Source organism: Dromaius novaehollandiae, chromosome 24 (genome assembly GCF_036370855.1).
Source record: "Dromaius novaehollandiae isolate bDroNov1 chromosome 24, bDroNov1.hap1, whole genome shotgun sequence".
Lineage (NCBI taxonomy): Eukaryota > Metazoa > Chordata > Aves > Casuariiformes > Dromaiidae > Dromaius > Dromaius novaehollandiae.
The window spans coordinates 3,565,918-3,588,899 of NC_088121.1; the positions used below are offsets into that span (position 1 = coordinate 3,565,918).

At 42.6% G+C, this 22,982-nt stretch overlaps 2 protein-coding genes across 2 annotated transcripts; both read left to right on the plus strand.

The window, feature by feature from the left end:
* The first annotated feature begins 5,020 nt into the window (after nt 1-5,020).
* On the plus strand, nt 5,021-9,127 carry MRPL20 (mitochondrial ribosomal protein L20). The gene is made up of 4 exons (XM_026100587.2): nt 5,021-5,180; nt 6,511-6,621; nt 6,937-7,014; nt 8,653-9,127. The coding sequence occupies exons 1-4, from the start codon at nt 5,094-5,096 to the stop codon at nt 8,824-8,826; spliced, it is 450 nt and encodes a 149-aa protein (XP_025956372.1). The 5' UTR covers nt 5,021-5,093; the 3' UTR covers nt 8,827-9,127.
* Nucleotides 9,128-9,647: 520 nt separating this feature from the next.
* Nucleotides 9,648-20,742, plus strand: CCNL2 (cyclin L2). Its single transcript, XM_026100608.2, has 11 exons — nt 9,648-10,074; nt 11,371-11,445; nt 11,722-11,831; nt 12,080-12,200; nt 13,512-13,576; nt 16,457-16,556; nt 16,643-16,747; nt 16,965-17,106; nt 17,894-18,011; nt 18,097-18,189; nt 19,368-20,742. The coding sequence occupies exons 1-11, from the start codon at nt 9,745-9,747 to the stop codon at nt 19,720-19,722; spliced, it is 1,614 nt and encodes a 537-aa protein (XP_025956393.1). The 5' UTR covers nt 9,648-9,744; the 3' UTR covers nt 19,723-20,742.
* Nucleotides 20,743-22,982: the final 2,240 nt, after the last annotated feature.

Here is a 22,982-nt window from a genome sequence, read left to right on the forward strand (position 1 = left end):
AACTTGTCTCGCGCTTCCCCTCACACCTGTCACGCGCCTCTGGCAGCACCTTCCCTCACGCCTGTCGCCGCGCGCCTCGCGCCCCTCCCGTCCCTCGCGTCCGGCGTTTCCCCCCACCGCCCGCTCCAGCTCTGGCCCCGCTCTCACGGGCCAGGGCTACGGGGCTGCGGGCCCCGCTGTTCCTGGCGCGGGGCTTGTCCCCTCCCCTCTCCCGTGGTACTGGGGTAGTCGCTGCTCCCCAGGGGGCAGGCGCTCAGCCAAGTCAAGGACCGTAGTACCTCAGGTTCCCCTGTCACCTGCCCCCGCCCGGGCTCCGCCCTGTCAGCCCGCCCTTCTCACCCGGCCCTCACCCGCCCCCGACCTGGGCGCGGCCCTGCCGAGCTGCCCCCCCCCCCCCCCAACATCCCCGGGATGCCCCGCCTGGGCTGTATGTGGCTCCCTGCATGCCCGCGCTGACTGGTCCCTTGCCTGCAGGCTTTGGCACAGGGCAGCGGCCCACCCAGCTGCAACCTCCTGCCTCCCATCACCCTACTGTACCCCGGCTTTCTCAATCAAGGGTCAAGCCCTTAAGCCTCCTTGCACACCGTCTCATCTCTACACTCTTGGCACTAACAGGTCTCTCACGCTGTGCCACTAGCTTCCCCCATTGGAAGCCCTTAGCTTATTTGTGCTTATTTGCATTGGGGGGCTCTGTGGAGTTCTCTTCAGGGCAGGTGTAGTCACCAGGGACTGCTCTGAGAAGCAGCAGAGGACCTTGGATAAGCAGCCATTCTAACAAGCTACATCCCATCTGTTGTTCCACAGTGATTGCCCTTGTGCCAACTTTTTATCCCTTTGAAAATGCAAAGGGGTTATACTATGTCTCTCTGAGGGCATGGTAGTGTGGTAGAAAACACAACTGCTTAAGGAGTCATAAGACTGCCACTACCCTGGCATAAGTTCAGAAAAACTTCACTAAATCCAGTGATTTGCCTTGTTGTAAATGAAAACACAGTTTAACCATGGGAGGTCTGAAAACTGTGTTAAGTTGATTTGCCTTTGAAAAAACACACATTCAAATTACTCTTCTAATAACCAAGCTAAATTCAAATCAAACAAATGTCAATGATAGTTAGAAAGATTCCCCAAACCTCTAAGTCTATAAAATTTCCACATCCCTAACAAGTAAATCCCTGTAAATGGGAGAGAGGTCTTGATAATGGTGCAAGTTATGGAGCAATTTCTAACAGCAGCTCATTGCTCTGAGGTGCTGAAACTGCTTTGATTAACAAAGATCAGCTGAATTCCAGTAGTTCTCCTCTATGATGGCAGTATGGCATCACCTTGTGGTTTGTTACAGTTCATAACTTTTATTTTATTTCTCACAATCTTATGGATGGGAGGACACTAAGAGATGTTACCCAGTACTGAATTATTCCAGGCGCTGGAAACAACACAAAAGCTTTTTACATAGCTTTAGCTAGTTTGAGCACTGCTAGCAGTATAGCCCAACAATGCGGAGGCAGATATTCATCAATGACTGCAAATCAGGCCAAGTGTTCACATAACTGTTTATAAACAGCTCCAAATGTCCTGCAGGATAAATGGCAACACAAAATGGAAAGTTTTTCCCTCCTCATGTCTCTGAGGAAGCATGGATTACTACTTTGGGAAGGCGTTTCACTGAGCAAATGTGATTACCTGGCCATGTCTCAAGGATCACAGGCTGAGCCTCTGCATACTAATGGTAGGTTATCATGTCACAGCATCTCAGGCTGCAGAGACAGGTCAATGCTTATCAAGATGTGTGCAGTTTCATAAGAATATCATAATGACTTTTTGTGACTACAGCTCGTCTAGTGTCATTTGCTCTGTTCCAGTTGCATTTACTTTCAATAGCTCTCAGCAGCTGACATACAGGTCACTGATGGACTGGATCTATGATTATCTTTGACAGGAGAAGAGCTTAGCCGACAACGGAAGAAAGAAGAAATGACCAAAGGCAACAGACCCAGAGATTGTTCCTGTAGAATGGAACACTGGCAGCATTTCTGTCAGAAGTCTGATGAACAGAGGGAAAGGCATTATGCTATTAACCACCAGAAAACATTAGCAGTGACCATAATCCATTCAGTCACTCAGTAATAAGCACTTGGCTTGTTGCTACAAGGCAGAAAGCAAAGAGTACAGTGTTCTCAGAGCCTGTATGCCTTGCTTGTAAAGTCTCTGGACATTACTAGGAACAATCAAGCCCAACCAAATGGCGTTTTGCATTAACACACTTTTTTTTAATTTTACGTGTAAATCTGTAAATCTGCATGTCATGTTACATATTCAAGTCTTTTCTACTCCAAAGCCTTGCTTATTTTGTGTAAGTTTTCTTTTTAAATGGTGCCAAGAAACATAGAAACAACAAGAACCAACAGACAAAATCTGCCACATGAAAAGCAACCTGGTAAAAACAATCAGTCCCTGACACCCAACACTCTAAGTCACCCTCCACTCGACAATAACAACAAAGTAATTCTGAAACAAATATGATTGGTGAGGAAAGCAAGTTTTTTTAACTCTTTCAATGGTTAGTTGTTACAGACAAGAGCGAGCTTTAGTTCTATGTTTTTCCATATGAAAAGTCTCTCTTTGATGTTTATTTACTCTTGCTTTTGGAGCTGTTTTAAAACTTGCGTAGATTGGATTTCTTGGTGTTGCATGTGGAGGAATGACCTCCAAAAGCAGCTAGTAAGCCTTACTGAAGAATAAAGGGTTCTTACTCTGACTTTGCTTTAATTGCAGTTTGATCATGATAGATACTCTCAAAATGCTGCTTTGTATAGTGCAGTTGAGCCAGCTATATAGATGTAATACTACAACAGCACATTTGACTACCATTCCCATAATTTAGTATTCACAGTTTCATGGTACTAACTGATGACCTGGCTATAAGCTTTCAAAATGCTACATCCCTCCATATGCTTAAAACAGGCAATTATGAACTGTTCACCATGAAGCTGGCACAGTAGCAATGTACAGCACAGTGGCCATACCTATGAGAGCTTATCAATGAAGGAAGGCGAATAGTCTGCTATTTAAAACTCCAAATCCATAACTGCGGTTGAAAGAGAATGGTGTGTAACAGAAGGGCCCAAGACTTATCTCAGAATACTTTTCAGAAATACCAGCGGTTTATTTTTAGAGGATGCACAACCAGAACTGCTAGATCTCTATTTCAGTCAGTGATGCACAGTAGATGCAATAAGAGCAGCAGCAAACAGAGGTTCCTGTAGTCACCATGCAGACAAATAACCTCATTGCTGATGTGGAGGTGCTTTTAACAGAAGTCGTGATACTTTTGCCACACCTTTCCCATGTAACACTTAGCATCCCTGCTTATACTGCTCAAAAACCAATCTAATTAGTAGCCATTATAGCTACAGGGAAACTACTTTGTGAAAAAAGAACCACCAAGACTTCTCTCAGAAACCAACAAAAAGCTGACAAATAGCAGTGCTCTGGAACTTATGATGCAGGCTCTTCCTATAATACTTCTACTATCTAACTTTCAGTGTGTCCTTTACACATGACGGTAAGGGTGCTGGGGCTGTTAAAAATGGACATTCAGCTAATTATTTGTGCTTTTTGCTATAGGAAAGGATGGACAATGTGGTACAGAGATCCTAAGAAAGTGCATAGAGCTGAACAAGGAAGAGACAGCAGAAGATCTGATGGAAAACCACTGAAATTGTCGTTTGGCAGATGGAGCATAACTCCTTGCCTGCCCATGAGCATCAGGGCTGGAATGAGCTCCAGCTGCCTGTGTGGGTTCTGAGACTGACACTATCCACCATCCAAAGCAGCTGCTTCAACATGGGCCAACAACAGAGACCAGGTGAACACTAAGCAGCTCACTCCTGAGTTCTGTCCCACTTCTGTTCACCAACTTCCTTTCCTCTCTCCCTTCAATGTTCCTGGCATATATGAACTGTAAATGTCATTTCTAGATTCCCCACAGGATGAAAACTTTTACACACTGCAGCACTGCATAGACGTATCCCACTGGTTAAATTCCTTGTGCAGCACACAGCAGTGGTTAATGCCATAGACAGACTGTGCTACAAAACCCTTCACTGAGCTATGCAGAATGGACATCTCCAAGTAGGTCGGTTCCTTCTTGCTCAGGGAGCTTTGGCAACAGCAAGGACTAACACTTTCATTGGTGCAGCTGCTCCTTCAGGGAGGTACAGATCTGGCCCATTTTGGACAGAGCTGTACTGGACAGCAGTGAATGGCTAGCTGCATAGTGTGAACACGCTGATTTGTCAAGGCCTTTCACAAGACCTCGGCAGGAACAGAAAAACCACAGCATTGCATGTTGCAGCACAGAGAGAAAAGAGTGCCATGATAATGCTCCAACTTGCCAAGAAGGTAATGCCAGTGTTAAATATGGGCTGGGAAGAACAGTGCTCGTTAAAAGTACAAATGAAAAATTAAACAGACATGGCTGGGATGAGGGAAGGGATGATAATTTAAGTGGTTATATTTGGTAATGTAAATTGGCTTAAACTGTATTGTTTTAACTTTTTAACTTGTATGCAACGGAAGCATCCTGCAGAGTCACAGTCTGCTTTATTATCTTCCCTATGAGAGGGAAATGCTAAGATGAATCAGCTGCTGCTCGTGTAGGCAGAAACCCTAAAATCCACCACTAACTGTTCACAGCGGTAGACAGCGTAGCCTGCCGGACAAAAGGCAGGATCCAACACGCTGTCGCAGTGACGCCGCGCCTCCGGCCTGCTCCGGAGCGGCGCGAGGCCCGCGGCAGCCCGTCCCCGAGAGCGGGAGCGACCCCGCCGGCAGCCCCCAGCGCCAGGCGCACATCTGTGCCATCACCGGCGCTTGCGGCGAGCCGGCGGCCGTAGCCGCGGCAGAGGAAGCCGCCGGGAGCGACCTGGCGGCCGCAGACGCCCACACCAGCGCCCCGCGCGGGCGGGGCGCGGTGCCTGCGCGGGAGCCCCCCCGTTGGATGGAGGCCGGGGCCGGGACGCGACGCCCCTGCCCCGCGCGTCCCCGCCCCGGAAGGCCGGGCGGCGCCGCGCTCCCACGTGCCGGCGGCGGAGATGGTGCTGCTGGGCGCGCCGCGCTGGCTCCGCAGCCGCCTCACCGACCGCTTCTGGAGGGTGCAGGAGGTGCTCAAGTATGCGCGGGTGAGTGTCCCCGCGGCCCCGCTCGTCGCCCTGCGTGCATCCGGTCCCCGCTGCCGCCCCCCGCGTGTGCCGGGCCGGCGGCGGGTCGCTCCCTGAGGCTGCCCCGCAGCGCGGGTGGCAGTGGCAGCGCTTCCCTCGGCTTGTCCCCCCGGTGGCTGGGGAGCGAGTATGCTCCCGAGCGCGGGGGGACCTGTCGTTTTGTGCAGGTGTCCCTGAAGTCCTGCCTGAGCAGAGGGATGTTAGGTTGCAAGCAGTATAATGGTCTTTGCACCTAGAAACGTCGAGGATCCATGAACTCAGCTGGTGTAAATTCAGCATTTTATGTATATGCGTATATGTCTCTATTTGGCTAAAGCTTGAGGCCAAAAAATACATCTGACATGCTTGCCGTGACACAGCATGTGTATGCATGTAAATTGGTACAAATAAATGTAACTGAACCCAGTACCGGAAGAAATACAGGCATTACAGGAAGAGCAGCCTGTCAATATGGCATGCCATAAACTGGCAATTTTGTTTGCCTTTTTTTGATTGGACAGAGCAACACCAAAAAAAAATTATATTTGCTTTTCAAGTTCATTTTAAAAGATGAAAGACATTTCTTGAAAACATGACTTCAACTGAATTTCAGACTATTGTACCTAGGCTTGTGAAGAACCTTTCTCAAGGGCAGACTGTCAGCATTCTGGGAGGTAATACCCCTTGCTGCAATATGGAGAAGGAAATTACTGAATTCAGCCATATCTCAGTCTTGTAGTCCCTAAGCTGCCCGCAGTAGCAGTACTGGTCAGCTATTTTACTACCATGCAGTACTGGTTGCTGCTTCCTATTTCCTATTAGATGGAGGTCAAGGGTAGCTCCAGTAAACTTCTTTACTAATGCTTTCCATTTGAGTAATGGCAGTGTTTTAGACATAGTAGAGGCTCCTGTACCATCCCTGTAGTTGTACTGGCAAAATTGAGAGGGTGGTTCAGAAATTAGGATAAACAGCTAAGTTTAGGGGTTGGAAGCAAGCACTGAAGATGATTTTGCTGCTGCCCTCTCCCCTGGAACCACAGCCTAAAATGAAGTCTGCCTTTGGCTCCCTCCAGCTTGTACTGAAATTTTTCAACCTGCTTCAACTTTTCAGCTTCAGGTTTCTCATGCTGTAAAATGAGGAAAAAATATTTGCATTATATGTCAACTGAAGGCTTAGCTGATGGTTTTGAAGTATTTTGTGATTCTTCTTATGAAAGGCTGCATAGAAATGCAAAAGAGCATTTATCAATGTTATCGAAGGGATTAGCAGCCTTAAAGATAACTGAACCAGAACATCTTGTTTTTGTTTCAGCATTTTCGTGGAAGGAAGAACCGCTGCTATAAGCTGGCTGTACGAAGTGTTCGGAGAGCTTTTGTGAAGTCTACAAAAGCCAGAAAAGAGAAGAAGAGATTCCTAAGAGCGGTAAAGAGCAAATAAACAATAAAATGGGAAAAGAGCAGGACTCAACTCAAATAGCCATTTTCTGTAGAAAATAGGGGGTGGTCTTTCAAAATGTTTTAAAAACAGCTGGTGGAAAATAGTGCTATGAATTTAAAGGCAAGCATAGTCCCTCTGTGGTCTGAAAAAGCTCACATTCTGAAATTTGTAGAGGTGTATGTTGTACTGAGAAGATTGTAGGTCTGAATGTTTTATTTAATAAGTGTGAGCAAATCACCATGACTAAAGCTTTATTTTAAAATATTTCATCATCCAAAATGATACTTTTTCTACCTTTAGCTCTGGATCACTAGGATTGAAGCAGCTTCTCTTGAACATGGTTTGAAATACCCAGCTTTTATAAGCAATCTGCTTAAGGTAAGCATGATGCTTGAAGAACAATTGCTTTGAAACAAGTTGGACAAAATATCTGATACCAGTCTTCTGAAGTGTCAGGCAAATGGATTTCTTAAAACCCTGAAAACCTTCAAGCAGGTGTAGTCTGACAAAATCTATCAAAGGGTTGCAGGTTACAGCCTCAGGACAGAACTGGAAGGAATTGAAACTGCAGCCCCCACATGCCAGTCTTTGAAGAATAATGGTGGGGACTTCCAGATTGGAGCTTGAGGAGGCAAAGAGCTGCTCATTGAGCCAAGCGTTGGCACAGAGCTTAGTGGAGGGGCTGAAAAGCTCCTTCTGTCAGACAGAACTGCTGCCAGCACTATACTGCTTTCCAGTTCTAGTGATGTTTAGTATGATACCACTTATGAAAGGAGTTTCACTCACTCCAGGAACTGAAGTGTGCTCTAAGCCTGTTTCTCTTCTTAATATGCATAATCCCCTTTTACCCTGGTGAACATTGTTGCTTCACACCTTTCTCCTCTCTTCCCCCAAACTTTTACTGCTTTTTTTAAGGAGGAGACTATTTTTATTTATTCCATAAAGGGGGTCAGTCAGTATAAGTAATTTCTTATAAAATGATTTTGCACCTGTTGCTACCACAAGTATTAAATAACTGCTGCCTTTCTTTTACTTGAAGAAATGTAAAAATATAAAATTTAGATTAGCAACAGCATGCATAAGAAATCTCCACTCTTTTTCCCTACTAGTTTTGTGTTTCACTGAGCATGAACAATGCAGATAGTGCCATTGTCTCTTGTTTCTTAAACATGCTGGGGAATTGATTTTAAATTGTTGATACTGGAATTGTAAAACTAAATATGTTATTCTTGACCATGATCATAATAAAAAGGTATTATTTCTGCTTCTTAAAGTGGAAAAATAATAGAAATTTAGTGGAATAGTAATAGAAATTTATAGCATACTTCTAAACTTATTTTAACTATAGGTCTATTGAATAACTAGGTAACTCTTCATAGGCTAACTTGCTTACAGTAAAGTAATACAGTTTCTGAAGTTAGTACACTGGTTATTGTTGTCATTCTGTAACCAAGAGAATCAAGTACTGTCTAAAAGCTAATCATGAGTCTTTTTTTTTTTTTTTTCCCCTGAGATGCCTGTCCCTTTGTCTCTTGTCTCAGAACTGTATTTTTCTGTAAGGTTCTCTGTTAAAAATTCCAAAAGAACAGACTGGTTTATGTAACAACTCCACCTTAGAATATCGTCCTATTGTTCTAGATACTGTTTAGAGCATTTGATCCTGTATTTTTCCACTCCAAGATGCGTTTTAAGACCCCAGGCAGCTCCTAGCACTACTAGGAAGCTTGAATATAACTAAGAACCAAAACAAATGTTAAGGGCTAACTGGTAACACAGTCTTCCATGACAGAATGGATTTTTTTTCCCTCTTCTTTGTTTCTACTACAAGGACTTTAACGTAATGGCTTAATAAGACATCCATGACTGGGTTGTCATGTCTCAAAGTTTTTTGACTGTTTCAAAATTGTAACATGTTGAAAAAAGACAGTATGTTTTAAAATGTGAGGTAATTGTCAGGAATTGCAGCGATGTCCCTAAAGATTACAGTACTCAACTAACAATTCTTTTTGCATTTAGTCTCAGGTCGAGCTGAATAGGAAAATGATTGCTGATTTAGCTATTTATGAGCCAAAGACGTTCAAGTCCCTAGCTGCTTTAGCCCAGAGGAGGAGACAAGAAGGCTTCCTTGCTGCCCTTGGAGATGGAAAAGAACCAGAAGGGATATTTTCACGTATTGTACACCACTATTGACATCAAAATAATCTGTGGATATGCATTATAAACAAGAACTGCAGGTGCTGCAGTTAGCTGTAGAGCAAAATCCTCTGAAGATGCTTCTAGCAAGGAAGAAAGAAGGGCAAGTCTAAACATGAAGTTTGCGAGTTGATGACTTTTTTTTCCCCATGTGTTGCTCTGACTGAAATGCATTGGGTTAAAAATTGCCATCTAAAGTCAGTGGTAAGTCAAGCCTGTAAAAGTTATATGTTAACAAGATACATAGTATACATATACCTTCTGTTAAGGACTTAATAAAGATTTCTTTTAAATACTATTGGAAAAACAATCTGAGCAGTAACTTCTAGCATTGCACTAGAAAAGCAAACTGCTTGGGTGGATCTTGGTGTTCACAGCACAGATGTGAGCAGCACCCCTGCTTCGTCTGTAGTGAGTACAACCAGGGAGGGAACCCCTGAAGCTCTGCCTGCAGCCCTGCTGACCCTCTGAGGGGTCTGGCGGTGAGCTCAGTGCCAGCTCCTGCGTGCCAAGGACGTGTGCCGCCTTGTGAGGCCGAGGGGTGCTACGGGAGGCAGCAGCCCCCCGTCCCCGCAGTAGTGCGGGTACAAGTGAAGGCCGGCGGCAACGAGACATGGCGGTATCAGCCGGGCCTCCTGTGGGGGTTGGGATGCGCTGCCCGCGCCGGAAGTTCCGCCCGCTCTACAATGTTCAAATTCCCAAGTAGTGCGTCACGCCGCTCCTTTCGGCCTGGGACGAGCGTCAGACGTAGCGACGGCCGAGCCAATCGGCGAGCGGGGCTTCGCCGCGTCCACCAATAGGGGACGAGCGGAGGTAGAAAGGGGTGGGAAAGGTGGTGAGAGACAGGCGCTGGCCGGTAGGAAGGGAGAGCAGAGTCAGGCGAGGCCGCAGCAGCGTCAGCTCCACCACTACAAAATGGCGGCGGGGCCAGGCAGCGCGGCGGCCGTGGCGGCGGCGGGGTGCGGTGGCGGCGGCCTGGTGGGGCCTCAGGCCGGTGGGGCTACGGCGTTGGGGGCCACGCCGGCGGGAAGCAGCGCGTCGGTGCTGGGCTCTGGCGCGGTGCTGATCGGGGACCGTCTGTACTCGGGGGTGCTGATCACGTTGGAGAACTGCCTGCTGCCCGAGCACACGCTGCGATTCACTCCATCCATGAGCAGCGGCCTTGATCCCGGCACTGAGACCGAGCTGCGTGTCACCGGCTGCGAGCTTATCCAGGCGGCTGGCATCCTACTGCGTCTGCCGCAGGTAGGCCTGGGCCTGGCCCAGTCCGGTGCGGAAGGCCTCACGCGGGCTTGAGTAGCTGGCCCGGCTCTAGGACGGACGGCAGGCCCTGTTGTGGGGGTGATGGAGTCGGGCGTCTTCCCTTCCTGGTGGGGGAGGGGAAAGGCTTTGTTCACCTGGCCTCGGCCCGCTCACACCGGCGCAGCCGTCGAGGCGGGGGGCGGGGGGGGACTGACCGCTGTCACTAGGCCAGAATCGCAGTTACAGAAGGGAGGAGGGCCGGAAAACTGCCCGTTTGGGTTGGTATTAGGGATGGAAACGCAGCGGGGCCTCCCTGCGGGGGCCCGCGGTTTTCCCCCGCCTGGTCGGCCGGGGCAGGAAGTGGGTGATGTAACCGCCTTCCTGCGCCTCCCCCGCCGCGTCCCCAGGCCGGCCGGGGCGGTGCGTGCGGGGCGGGGGCTCCTGCCATGCTTTGTTAAGCACGGGGTTTGCGGAAAGGAGAGTTGATGAGAACTTTTCGATTGTAGTGGTCTTGGAAAGCTTTTGTTTCCTGATGAGTTTCAATTACAGTCAATTTCGGTGATGTCTGGAGTGTAAAACTTTGTATGCATCTCTTGGCTGCCGAAACTTGGGTGCTCAAATCATGCTGTGAGGAAATGAAGATCACATACAGTTAAATGAAGGGGAAAAAAACTGTTTTTTTTTGGGGGGGGGGGGCGCGGCACCTTGTCAGAACTTTCAGTATCACTAAATTTTGTGGGTTTTCTGATCTTGAGTATATTTCTGTATTTGGTATAAAAGAAACTTTAGTTTTAAAATATGTATGTTAACCCATAAAAAAAGGGTTCGTGGGGGTTGGTGGTACTATTTCAAATGACTTTAGTTATTGAGATAGTGATACCAGTTTTCTTTAGACACCGCTGAATTTACTACCAAACCTAAAAATAGTTTAGTATGGTATTATTTTGGGGGGGGGCACAATACAGGGATATTTATATGTGCTTTTGGTTTTCATAATTGTTATTCTGGTCCCCATAAAGTATTTTGCTAGGGAATCATTGCAGATAAACTTGAGAGCAGCCGTTTAACTCCGTCTAATATAGAATGGTATGGGCTTTTTGGAGTGGAAGCATGCATTACAAATATAATCTGAAACATTGTGACTGCTTGTGCCTGGGTATTGCAGAGTATTTGCTACAGGTTTTTCAACCAGTTTTCTGGGTCTTAAACCTGTTGAAGTCATTCTAGATAACTTCTCTTTGGAACTGAGAGGGTTTTTGTTTGTTTTTTTAATACCTGTTGTGGTTTCTTTGTTTTCAGGTGGCTATGGCTACAGGACAGGTGCTGTTTCAACGTTTTTTTTATACCAAATCTTTTGTGAAGCATTCCATGGAGGTAAGAAACTTTTTAAAGACACAAAATATTAAAGATGCATATGGCTACAAATGCGATTAAATCTTTGAACTAGGTGTGGTCAGAGCATTTGGTAACAAAGCTATAGTTTTGATTTACTGATCTTACACAGCTATATAGAACCAAGTACTGATTTTGCTAAGTTTTGAGTATTTCCTGGTTTTACAATTCTCTGTTGTTATCCTTCCTTAAGCTGTTGGAGGCAGTCAGCTCCAGATTTGAGTAAAACATCAGTATGTTGCAATACTTATATTTCAGCATGTGTCAATGGCCTGTGTTCATCTCGCATCCAAAATCGAAGAAGCACCAAGACGCATAAGGGACGTTATTAATGTGTTTCATCGCCTTCGACATCTAAGGGAAAAAAAGTAAGCTTAGACTCTGAAGTATTACTTTTTGATGTATTTTAATAATTAAACTTGATGGGCTGAAATTACTATTGCTCCTTCCCTTATAAATCAGGGAACAGCTTGAAAAGATCTCATTAGGGAGAAAAACACGTTGACCAGTGTAGTGGTAAAGTCTTCATTTTTACGCAGATGCAACTTTAGCTGCATATGAATCCCCCACGGTGTTAAGAGTGTCTTGTTTGATGGAACTTGAAATTGTCTTGCAGAAAACCTGTGCCTCTAATACTGGATCAAGAGTATGTAAACCTGAAGAACCAAATTATTAAGGCAGAAAGAAGAGTCTTAAAGGAGTTGGGATTTTGTGTTCATGTAAAGCATCCTCATAAGGTTTGTACTGTTTGAAATACACTGATTACTTCTCAAGTTATGTTTCATATGGTTTGAGTAGACTGTTTAAATACATAGAAGATCTGTGATTTGCACCTGATAACACTAATTTAGTAAAGCTAGCTTCTTACAATGTTGATGTCTTCTTTCTCATTTAAGAGATTCTTACTAGTCGGTCTTGTATCGCTGCTGAATGACGACTGGAGGTGGATGCAGATGTTAAGTATTCCTTGAAGTCAAATGCATTCTAATTGTTCGCTTTAGAATAAAATTTACTTAAGCACGTAGCTTTGATGTTAGAAAACTTCTTGCGCCACAGCATTTAGAGCTCCAGGGTTGCAGTATTTTTATCATTATTGGAGAAATAGTGTCTGTCACGAATATTTTTTGTAGAGGTATGCTGAGGATATAAAACCTATGTGATGTAGTAAGCAGTGTTTCATATGTTCTGAAAGTTCACTCAGGTCTGAAGTAGTTGACTCAAAAAGAGACTGTTACTAATTTTAGAGTACCAAGCATCAGTAGAGTGACACTTTAAAGGTGTAACTATTGTAAACATTTAAGGTGGTACTTTCTAGTACCACCAGTATTAGCATTAGGCCTTAAATAGCTGATAAGAGGGATGGTGAAAGAATCTTATCTCTGTATCCTCAGAACTTGGGATCTTGCTCTTACTTCTAATGGTTACTGTTGTGTTAAGGTCTTCCTTCAGAGCCTACTTGATTTTTAGTATATGCTCATGTTATCAGTGCCTCAGAGGGACAGTTGTACTCGTTTGCTAACTGTTACAATTTTTTTGTATTTTAAGTAGTTTATCTGCATCCTGCTGGGCTTGGGGTGGTGGTGTTGTCTTTTTGCTGTTGTTTTCAAACTGAAATACCTAGGACTGAATAAAAAATGACACATATCGCATGCTAGGTCTGTTCTCTGCAAATACTGTTATGTTTCCATTGCCATTTATTGCAGATAGCTGTATTTTCTTCCAAGCTGCAGCTAAAAAGGAATGATGATTTGTGTAGGTGAACATACCTAGCTTGAAAACAGTTGGAAAACGAGAGTTGTAGATGCATAGCATGATGACTGAGCTCAGAAGTCAACGAGCTAGGAAGGTCAAATTTGGTTGTGTGTCAACTCATGCGGGCTTTTGCACTGGAAGGCAGAAGCTGTGCGGGTAAACACTGGGTGTGTTGCAAGCGCTCTTATCGGAGCATTTTAAAACTTAGAATAGCAGATGCCTCATGGATGTCCCTTTGAATTAAATAGGTGGCTCTCAAGATTCTTGGTAATAACTCAATAACCCATATCTTCCAGATAATCGTTATGTATCTTCAGGTATTAGAATGTGAACGTAACCAACACCTGGTCCAGACTTCATGGTAAGTTGATGGTTTTTTTTTTGTGTGTGTGTATGTTAAGAGACCAGCAGGGGCAGTAGCAGAAATATGTCACTTAAGACACTCTGGGCAACATTGTTCAGAAATGATTGTGGGCCAAACCAGACAGCTCCACTGTTTCTTGGAGTGCCTCAAACTACTACCCAAGTGTTGATCGGCCTCTTAAGTTTGAGGCACTTGTAATGGTAAGGTAGCTCTTCACCCTGGCTTCTCACTTACCTCTCCTCTGCTTCTACCTTCCAGCTGAAGGGAAAATGTTGAGTGGGTTTGCAGGGTTACTTTTTTCTTGTGCGTTTGTTATTTTTGGTTTGTTTGTTCTTTGCATAGATTATATATGCAGTTGAAGTCTGTTACCAATGTTGGGAAAAGGCCTTTCCCAGTGCTTGAGCTGTTTATTATAACAAGTGTATCAAGAACTCGCAGCACAGACAAATTCTTTTTAACCGTATGGATAATGCAAGATGTCAGCTTCTAAGACTGGATAAACTCAAATGTTTTCATGTTTGCCAAGAAATGTCCTCTACCTTGTTGCTCTCACTACTGTAAAGATTCTCTTGGGGATGGGCAGCTAACATAAAATTCCAGGTCTTTAAATTAAAAATTGAGAATGTTTTTAAACAATACTGTTGTTTAAAAAAAATCTTTAGTGAATCCAAAGATCATATTTCTGCTGACTGAACTGTCTGGTACTGTGATCTCTGTGTGTAGAGAACCAGTTTTGACTTTTCTTTTCTGTACTCTTTTAATCAAAGGGTAGCCTCTGAGGGTAAGTGACTAAGACTTCTCCTCTGCTGCCCAAGCGCTATGGTGCAGGGATAGCTGCCGTCTTCAGTCAAACCAAAGCAGGCTCTACAATGAGAAGGCTGACTCTAGACAGGTGGTATATACATGATAGTATAGTAACTGGCCAACTGCTTCTTGTGCTTTTATACTTTTTGACCTCTTACTGTATGTTATTTTTGTGGTGCCTTTTGACAATTGTGTACTTTATAACTTGGTGGTTGAAATTCTGAAAGATTTTTTTTTTAATGTTAAATTCCTATGACTGTTAAAATGGTGTTGTCTTAGATGATAAAAACAAATGAAGGTGGGGCTTAAATCTTAAAGGGATGGATTAACACAACAAAAGCTGAAATTAGTTTCTGTTTTTAAATTTCTAAGTAATTGAATGGATGTGAAGCTTGGAGTCAAATGTAACATTGACTGCGGGCTTAAGGAAATTTCTCATTACCAGATTCCCCAATACCATTATGTAGGATATTCAGATATGAATTGTGGACTATTAGTTATCAGTTTTTCTACTTGTTACGAAAGCAGAGATGAGTGAGGAGGAGGAGGGAGGAAATACCCCAGATCAGAAATGGTTCAAATGTTAAAATTATGTATTTGTGTACTGATGCTTCCAGTACATGAGAACTGGTGGGTATCCAGTATAACTGCTTTTTTAATTTTGTTGAAATGCTTGTTTTTACAGCATTACCTTCTTAAAATATTGTGACAAGTATTCATTTCCTCATACATCTGGATTCTGAGCCCACAGGGAAATTATACAGAGGGCAAGCTTGGAAGTAGGCAGTGTTAACAAGTTAGAAAAGGTCTATATGACTTCCAGATATTTGGAGTACCATTTTTCTCCTCGTATCTTATTTGCCAAAACTTTGTGCTCTCTTTGTAGAGTGGCAAAAAAGTAGTTTTAACATTATTTTCTCACAGAAGAATGAGCTACTATTTGTCACAGCTTTTCTGGGGTAGCAGTTGCTCTTTGTATAAACAGGAATATAATGGAGAGCTTGGGCAGGTGGGAGCTTGATATTGATGGATTTCAAGTTCCTTTTGTCTTTCCTATGTAAACTGGGTTTAAGTGGACTGTGGTCTCTGGTTTGGATGTCTTGGGGCTTAGTGAATCCTTGTATGCTGGGCACCCATATGGTCAAATACTGACTAGTTTCAGAAAGCTTATTATATAGAGGCCTCGGGGGATCTGCTTTTAGCTCTTTTCCGATCTGGTACTTTGCTTTGAAATATGTACTCAGAAACCTAGATCTATTTAAGCACTTCAGCTGACAGATTGAGAGGAGTTTACTCACTATGTTTAAGACTTTAGAAGAATAATTTTAAAGTGTACTGACTGGAATATATGCAATATTTTACAGTTTTCTCATTCTGTGAATATTCATTTTAAGCAACCTTATTGAAATGGGACAATTTGGATACCGTATTTTATATGCCAAAGAAGAGATCTGCCTGAATACTGAATATTCTTCTGAGTTGATGTTGCCAAATACCCGTTTCTTCTATGACTGCTTTTTTGCACCAAAATGGCTTCTGTTCTGGATGGAAAACAACCTTTTTTGAAGGAAAATGGACACCTTGAAAAACCTCCCAGTGGAAGCTGGCACATGCTGAAGTGGACTGCATTTTCATGGGACAACTACCACAGGACCTGCAGCTTTCAACAAACCATCCGAGTTCAGTCCTATTGCAGAGAAATATGTGAACCTAAAATTCTATAACTGAGTACTTCAGATTATATTGTATGTTGTCTTGAGGGAAAAAAAAATCTATTGCATGAGAGCAGGCCAGTAGAGATTCAGGGGGAAAAGTGAAATTAAAATTGGTTCTCTTCTCACAACTGAATTTTCAACAGCCAGCCAGTCAGTCAAACTTAATTCCTATCTCACATCCCTCTCCTTGAGGGATTTTTTTTTTAGTAAAGCTTTATTCAACTTTTCTTTAGATTTACAGGAGTATAATGTTGAAGCTTAGTAACTGAATGCAGAGAGGAAATAGTCCTTGTAGAAGTAAAAAGAACAGGAAAAACTTTGCAGCATTGTGCAGTTTTGTTGATATCTTGTCTTTCAGGAATTACATGAATGATAGCCTGAGAACAGACGTCTTTGTAAGATTCCAGCCAGAAAGCATTGCCTGTGCCTGTATTTACCTTGCAGCTAGGACACTGGAGGTGAGCACACAGTTCTGCTCAATTCAAGTCTGTTAGGTCTTTTTCACAGAAGCAGAAAATAGTGTGTGTTATCCCTTCCCTTTCAGATTCCGCTTCCTAATCGTCCACACTGGTTTCTACTCTTTGGAGCAACAGAAGAAGAGATTCAAGAAATCTGTTTAAAAATTTTGCAGCTTTATACTCGGAAAAAGGTTTGCTTTCTCACATCATGAGCCTTTGTTGTAGATACCACTTAGAATGGGAGTCAGAAATGCTTGTCCCATTCAAAGCCAGCTACAAGCCCGGTAGAGTAATGGAGCAGCATATTAGTCACAGGGTCTGGGTCTCTAGGCTTTTTTCCCCTGCCATGAGTCAGTAGAAAGTTCAGGTTACAAAATTTCATTATGAGCAGTGTTCATGTCTTTGCAGGTTGATTTAACTGATCTGGAAAGTAAAGTAGAAAAAAAGAAACTAGCAATTGAGGAGGCAAAAGCACAAGCTAAAGGTTTGCTACCTGAGGGAACCCCGAGTTTGGATAACACATCAGGATTTTCCCCTGTGCCAAAAAATGGTAAGTACTAGATGACTTACTTGGAATACTCCTTGTCTTGCAGGCACGGCATGTGTACTTTTGGGATGCACGTACAATGTCTTAAGAGTTTGGGGGAGGGGAGGGTTCTTTTTTTTCGTTCTTTTAAGCTGGCTTCTACTAGCGCTTCTATTGCCAAAGTTTATCAATAGCACTGTAACTTTGATTTCTTGAAACAGAGCTGTTAAACTCAAGTTAGTCTAAAGTTAAAGCTACCATGTAAACTTACACTGTTTGGAGACTTACTTGTATGTGGTTTTGTCAATAAATCTGAACGAATACTTGCAATCAGCATGTTATCCTAAAGAAATACAAAGGTGCATATGTGATTAGAAAATCTGGCAGGAATAGTATTTTTATTTCCCTGAATGCTTAGTCTGACAGTTTCCAGTCTAGTGCACGTCTTGTCTAGAAGATAACATTTGACATCTTTCTACTCAGTATCTTCTTAAAGGTAATCTGAATAATTGGCAGGAAAAAAGTTAATGTTCTACCACCTCGAAGTGGATTTATAAGCAATATGTCTTTCACAATTAAGTCCCTTGTTTTATGTATTTTGGCAGAAATGCTTCAAATTAACTTGTCTTTCCTTGAAGTTCTTCAGATGTGCTTCTGGTGGATGGTTGTGTGTATGCACACACGTGTGTGCAGTGAAGACTATCACAAAGAAAATGTTTTGGGTGTGGGTTTTTTCCTTTTCCAGTCCTTATCATCATTCAGTCACTACTCATCCTTGCAAAATAAGGTAATGGACCACTTGTTCTTTTAGAGTCTCCAAAAGAAATTAAAGGAAATAAACCTTCACCACTACCTGTTCAGGCAATGAAGAACGCTAAAAGAAAAACTGAGGGAGCAAAAAGAATGAGTTCAAATAGCCCAGTAAATGGGTAAGGTTTACATAATGAAGATGCTTAATTTTTTTTCCTTACTATTTTAAGCAAAATACATTATTCAGTTTATTATCCCTTGCAGCATTCAGAAAGGGAGAGAAAGTAGAAGTCGAAGTGGAAGTAGAGATCAGAGTTATTCAAGATCACCATCCAGGTCTGCATCCCCTAAGCACAGGTATGTGTTCTTGCCAAAGCAGGGCATGCTGTGAGAGAGCCTCCCAGATTAAACTGGTGCAAAGCTAAAATTTCAGGAATGAGCTTTGATAGTCTCTCAACAAGAGAGACTGAAATAACACGGCAGTATGTTCTCCTAGTTAGACCTCCAGAAATGATAAGGCTGAAGAATAAAATTTCTACCGTCTTGGCTCACCTGTCAAGAGAGTTGTAGAGCGTCTGGTGGTGTCATACCTGTGCAAAATGCACTGAAAAAATGTAAGCATAGTATCAGGTAGTTCTTGAACTGCAGCCTGTTTGTTGGTGGCATATTACTTAAGAAACAGGATTTGGTCTTTGTTTTGTGTTTCTATTTCATACTTAAAGTTGGGCTTTTGTGGCTACAACCTAAGCAAAACCCCTCTTTGGAAACTGGGTGAAGATACCGTGAGTGATAATGACAGGAAGGTTGGGAGAAATTTGCTATAGAAAGGCAGGCTATGAATAAGTATGTAGAAAGTACCAAAACTTAATCTGCTGACTGATAGTCTTCAATCTGTGAATTTATAATTACATTTTAGTAATTATCTGAATTTAATGAGAACATCTTTCTGAAATCCACTTTCTGCACTGCCTTTGACTTTTAAGTTCACCGTGTAGCCATAATACGCAGAGAGGGGAATTCTAAGAGACGTTAAGGGATTACCTTAAATACAGACTTAGACCTTTTGGTAATAGTGACACTAAAACTAAAGCATGAAAAGTAGTGTGTCTGTGGTTTTTTGGTGGGTTTTTTTTGGTTTTGTTTTTTTTCCTCTCCTTCTGCCTTGTTGTTGGATCTGGTAGAGTTAGTCTTAGATATTCGCGCAGGTTTCCTTAATGGTGAAGGAAGAGGAAAATCTGAAATGTGACTGCAAAACTTAAAAAGGATGTGGTTTCTAAAAACCAGTACTTCTACAGAAACCAGTCATAATCAAGTCGTAATCAAGTTTGGGACACAGGACTGGTTTCCATGGAATACTGAATAACACCTAAGAAACTGTGCTTGCATATGTAACTCTTGGTGAGCGTCTCACTATGTTGTATTCAAAGTGTGTGTGTGTCATGAGGATCTTTAGGAGCTAATAGTAATGTAGAGCAGTTCTGCTTCATCGTATTACGAAAACAATGTAGATTCTCTTCTGTACTTTTTTGCTATAGGAAAAGTGAAAGTTACTCTACTTCAAGTGGTTCCAAATCCCATAGCCGCTCTAGGAGTCGCAGTGACTCTCCTCCAAGGCAGTTCAACCACAGTTCTAGTTACAAAGGTTCCAAGATGAGAAGTTACAAGAAATCAAAAGACTACAAATACTCAACACACAAACCGAGGAAATCCCGCAGCAGAAGTTCGTCACGTTCTAGGAGCCGGTCCCGGGAGCGTTCTGACCATTCAGGGAAGTACAAGAAGAAAAGTCACTACTACAGAAATCACAGGCATGAGCGTTCACGCTCCTATGAGCGAACAAGTCATCGCTATGACCGAGACCACCCTGGCCACAGTAGGCATAGGCGATGAGGAGGACAAAGAGTTCTTTCCTTTGGAATTCAAACAGAGGAGTTCTTTCCTCCAGCTGATCTTTACAGCATAGGGTTAATCTGTGGTTTATAAACCACTTTAGTTTGTGATGTCCATTCTGCTGCTAATTCTGTACTTTAATCCAAAGGAGATATGCAAATGGGATAGGATGATGTGAAAGGCTTAATCTGATCATGTTCTGGTTGCTGTCTGCTGGAGTGTCATATAATAATACTTCAGAGCTTGCCTCTGTGGGTGCTCCTGTTGCCTGCTCTTTAGTTATTTACATACTGTGGCACAGTGGAGTGTTACTTGGGATTTGCAGTTCTGCAAGCAGGAACTCCATTGCTCAGTGGCTGAAGTACTGTGTGGAGCAGTCCTTCACTGTGGAACTAGAAGGCTCAAGACAGTTCATAAAAACGTTGGAGTGGCTTGGTGCTAACAAAGCTGTCTTTTCGTACTGATTCAACTATGTTGTACAAATGTGAAGTGACTTTTTTAGAATTATACCTATATTAGGTTATATATGTGTATATATATTTTGCAGTGTTACAGTATAGTATGGGAATATGGCCTTACTAGCCTTTACACTTTATCCACAATGTAAATAAGCATTTGTTTAATACAAGTGAAAGATATATACAGAAAATTCAAAACTTGAATTCTATCAAAAACTTGTGTGGAAAGTTCTGATAAATGTGAAAGTATTTAGCTCTGTGTATTGAAAGTAGTATATTTTTTATCCGTGCAATGCTGTGTGCAGGCCACCAGCTCATAATAGATGTTTCCTATATATACATTCTGTGTGGTATGAAATTCTTTACTCAGGATCTTTGACACTCTGAAGTAGTAGTTTGTCAATCTGCTTGCTTGTTGGAGAACAGAACATGTTTTTTTTTTTGTTGTTTTTTTTTTTAAAAAAAACCAAATACAGCCCAGTAGTATCAGTTCTAATGGTATATCTGAGCTGTTGCTCTCATGCTCCCTAACTTCATTAAAGTATTTGATTTTTATATTAAATTTACTTCATAGTAGTTTCTTATGAGCTATACATACATACCATTGTGCCTCTTAAGGAAAGAAGAAATCTGGTCTTGAATGAAGAGACAAACAGATTGTAGTAGACTTATTTTTAGCTTAAAATGTGACATCCTGAATATAAGTATGGTAGATGTCATGCTGGAGCCCATTCTGGCTGGAGGAGTAGATTGGTGCAAGGTAAAGTGTGAAATAGGGTGCTTTTTATTTAAGTCCTATAAGTGATGGTGGTAGATTTTTACAAAAAACACTAACTGCTGGGTTAACCTTCCTTTGTCCATTGTCAGCAAAATAAGATTCACGAGAAGCTCTCTGTGGTCAAGCTTTTAGGTGCCTCAGAATGACAGTGACAGATAACATCCATCTGTTGTGCTTCAGCTTCAGTACCCAGGATGTGACAAGAAAACAACTGTTTTTGTGGCTTCAAAGTAGCTGTTTTCACTCTTCCTTTTAAGTCCAAACCAGTCTCCAGATAAGGAGGCAAGGCAGCTGAGAGGGTTTGCATTCAGCCTTCCTCTAGCAACCTCTAGTCTACCAGTTTCCTGAGTTGGAGGTTACCTCTGAACTACTGTATACCATTTCTAATGGACCTACTCTTTGTGAATTTAACTGATTTCTTTTTGAAGATGATGCTTTTGGCCTCTGTGGCTTCCTCTGACATATTCTGTTCTATAGCACAAATTACTTATGTAGCAGGAATTTACACAACACAACTAGGTTACCTGTTTTAAATGTTTTGGCATTGGATAGTTTCAGTGGGTGCTGTTATTTCCTATACAGAGGAGAAGAGTGAATAATTATTTCCTGTTTACTTTTCAGTAGCAGTTGTCATTTTGTACATCTTTATCAGAGTTCTGATTAGTTGTCTTTTCTCAGCTGAGATGCAATTGGGAGAGGCAGCTAATACAAGGAAAGTCAGGGGTAGGGGAAAAGATACTTGCATGGAGTTGTGCTGTCTGGTTTTTAACTGGACTAGCCTCTTGTTTAATCTGTTCCCAAATCAGCAAACAGTCTGCCTTAACTTGATCTTTGCACACAGAATGAGAACTAATTATTCCATACTGGCTATACTAAAGAATTGAGTTAGAAGTCTTAGTATTAAAGTAGCCAAGACAAAATGCAGTATAACAAAGTAACTTTGATCTATGGGAAATTGTGTCACTATGCATAAAAATCAGCAGCTGTCTTAAACTATTGTGCATGTGTACAGTGCTGAATAACCAGTAATCTATTTATAACACATTTGTTAGAAGCTGGAGAGAGAAAAAGAATAAAGCATGGGAGAAATAATAGATATCTTTGTACCTTGAAGTGGCTTGGTCCCAAAACAAAAGGATTAATTATATCACAGGATCATATCCTGTTCTAGTGGAGAACAACCTGTTCTTACCAACAAAAAGTACAATACAGATAGCTGCACAGAATGTGTTGTCAGTGAGTTAAGTCTGGGAGAAAGTGCTCACAAAGTAGCAAGAGAAGGCATAAGATAAAACTGTTGAAAGAGAGGCTGATTCCTTAGCTGGGAATACATGCATGTTTTCTGACTTCAATAGAGGTATGCTTGTGTTTGCTATCTGGTGGTGTGATCAGTGGCCATAGCAACAGGAAATGCTGTCTAGTTTTGCTCTGATCAAGAAATCCAAGATTATCGAATATATTTGATAACTCTGAAGGAATTTACAAGCAAGTAGTTTTTCTGCTTTATTGGGCCGAGTGCTAAGGGCTGTAGATTCCATCTCATAGTTTATGGATAGCTGTGATGAGTTTTAATAACTTTTTATACCCCTTGTGTCCAGTTACTCAGCACTAGAAATACATGCTATTCCTGCAATAGGTCTATGCCAGAGGCTCTTTGGGCCCTTAGGAGACCCTTTCATTGATTGTGTATATGCCCAACAGTTGCCATCTGCCTGCAGAAACTGATCCCAGAATTGCTTCAAGACCTATCAAGAAGACAATCTCCTCAATCCAAATACCAGATTCCCATGATGTGAAGCCTGTGGGCCTCTGCCTTTTTTAGGAATAGGAGGCTGACTTATCAGCTGAAAGTTCCGCATATACAAGGTGCGCCATGCAGTCTTGTTCCCACAGACTGTATGGTTACCTTGGCTACCCTTACTTGTGAGTGGTGGAGAAGGTATTAAGCAGCAGTTTTTTTAACCCTTGATTTGTCAAGTGTCTCAGGGAAAGTGAAAAGAAGAAATAAAGCCAGTGGCAGCCAA

Coding starts and splice junctions, on each gene's coding strand:
- CCNL2 (XM_026100608.2), top strand. CDS start 9,745: ATGGCGGCGGGGCCAGGCAGCGCGGCGGCCGTGGCGGCGGCGGGGTGC. Junction 11,446..11,721: donor TTGTGAAGCATTCCATGGAG/GTAAGAAACTTT, acceptor CTTATATTTCAG/CATGTGTCAATGGCCTGTGT. Junction 18,012..18,096: donor TCAAATAGCCCAGTAAATGG/GTAAGGTTTACA, acceptor TATCCCTTGCAG/CATTCAGAAAGGGAGAGAAA.
- MRPL20 (XM_026100587.2), top strand. CDS start 5,094: ATGGTGCTGCTGGGCGCGCCGCGCTGGCTCCGCAGCCGCCTCACCGAC. Junction 6,622..6,936: donor AGAAGAGATTCCTAAGAGCG/GTAAAGAGCAAA, acceptor TTCTACCTTTAG/CTCTGGATCACTAGGATTGA. Junction 7,015..8,652: donor TTATAAGCAATCTGCTTAAG/GTAAGCATGATG, acceptor TTTTGCATTTAG/TCTCAGGTCGAGCTGAATAG.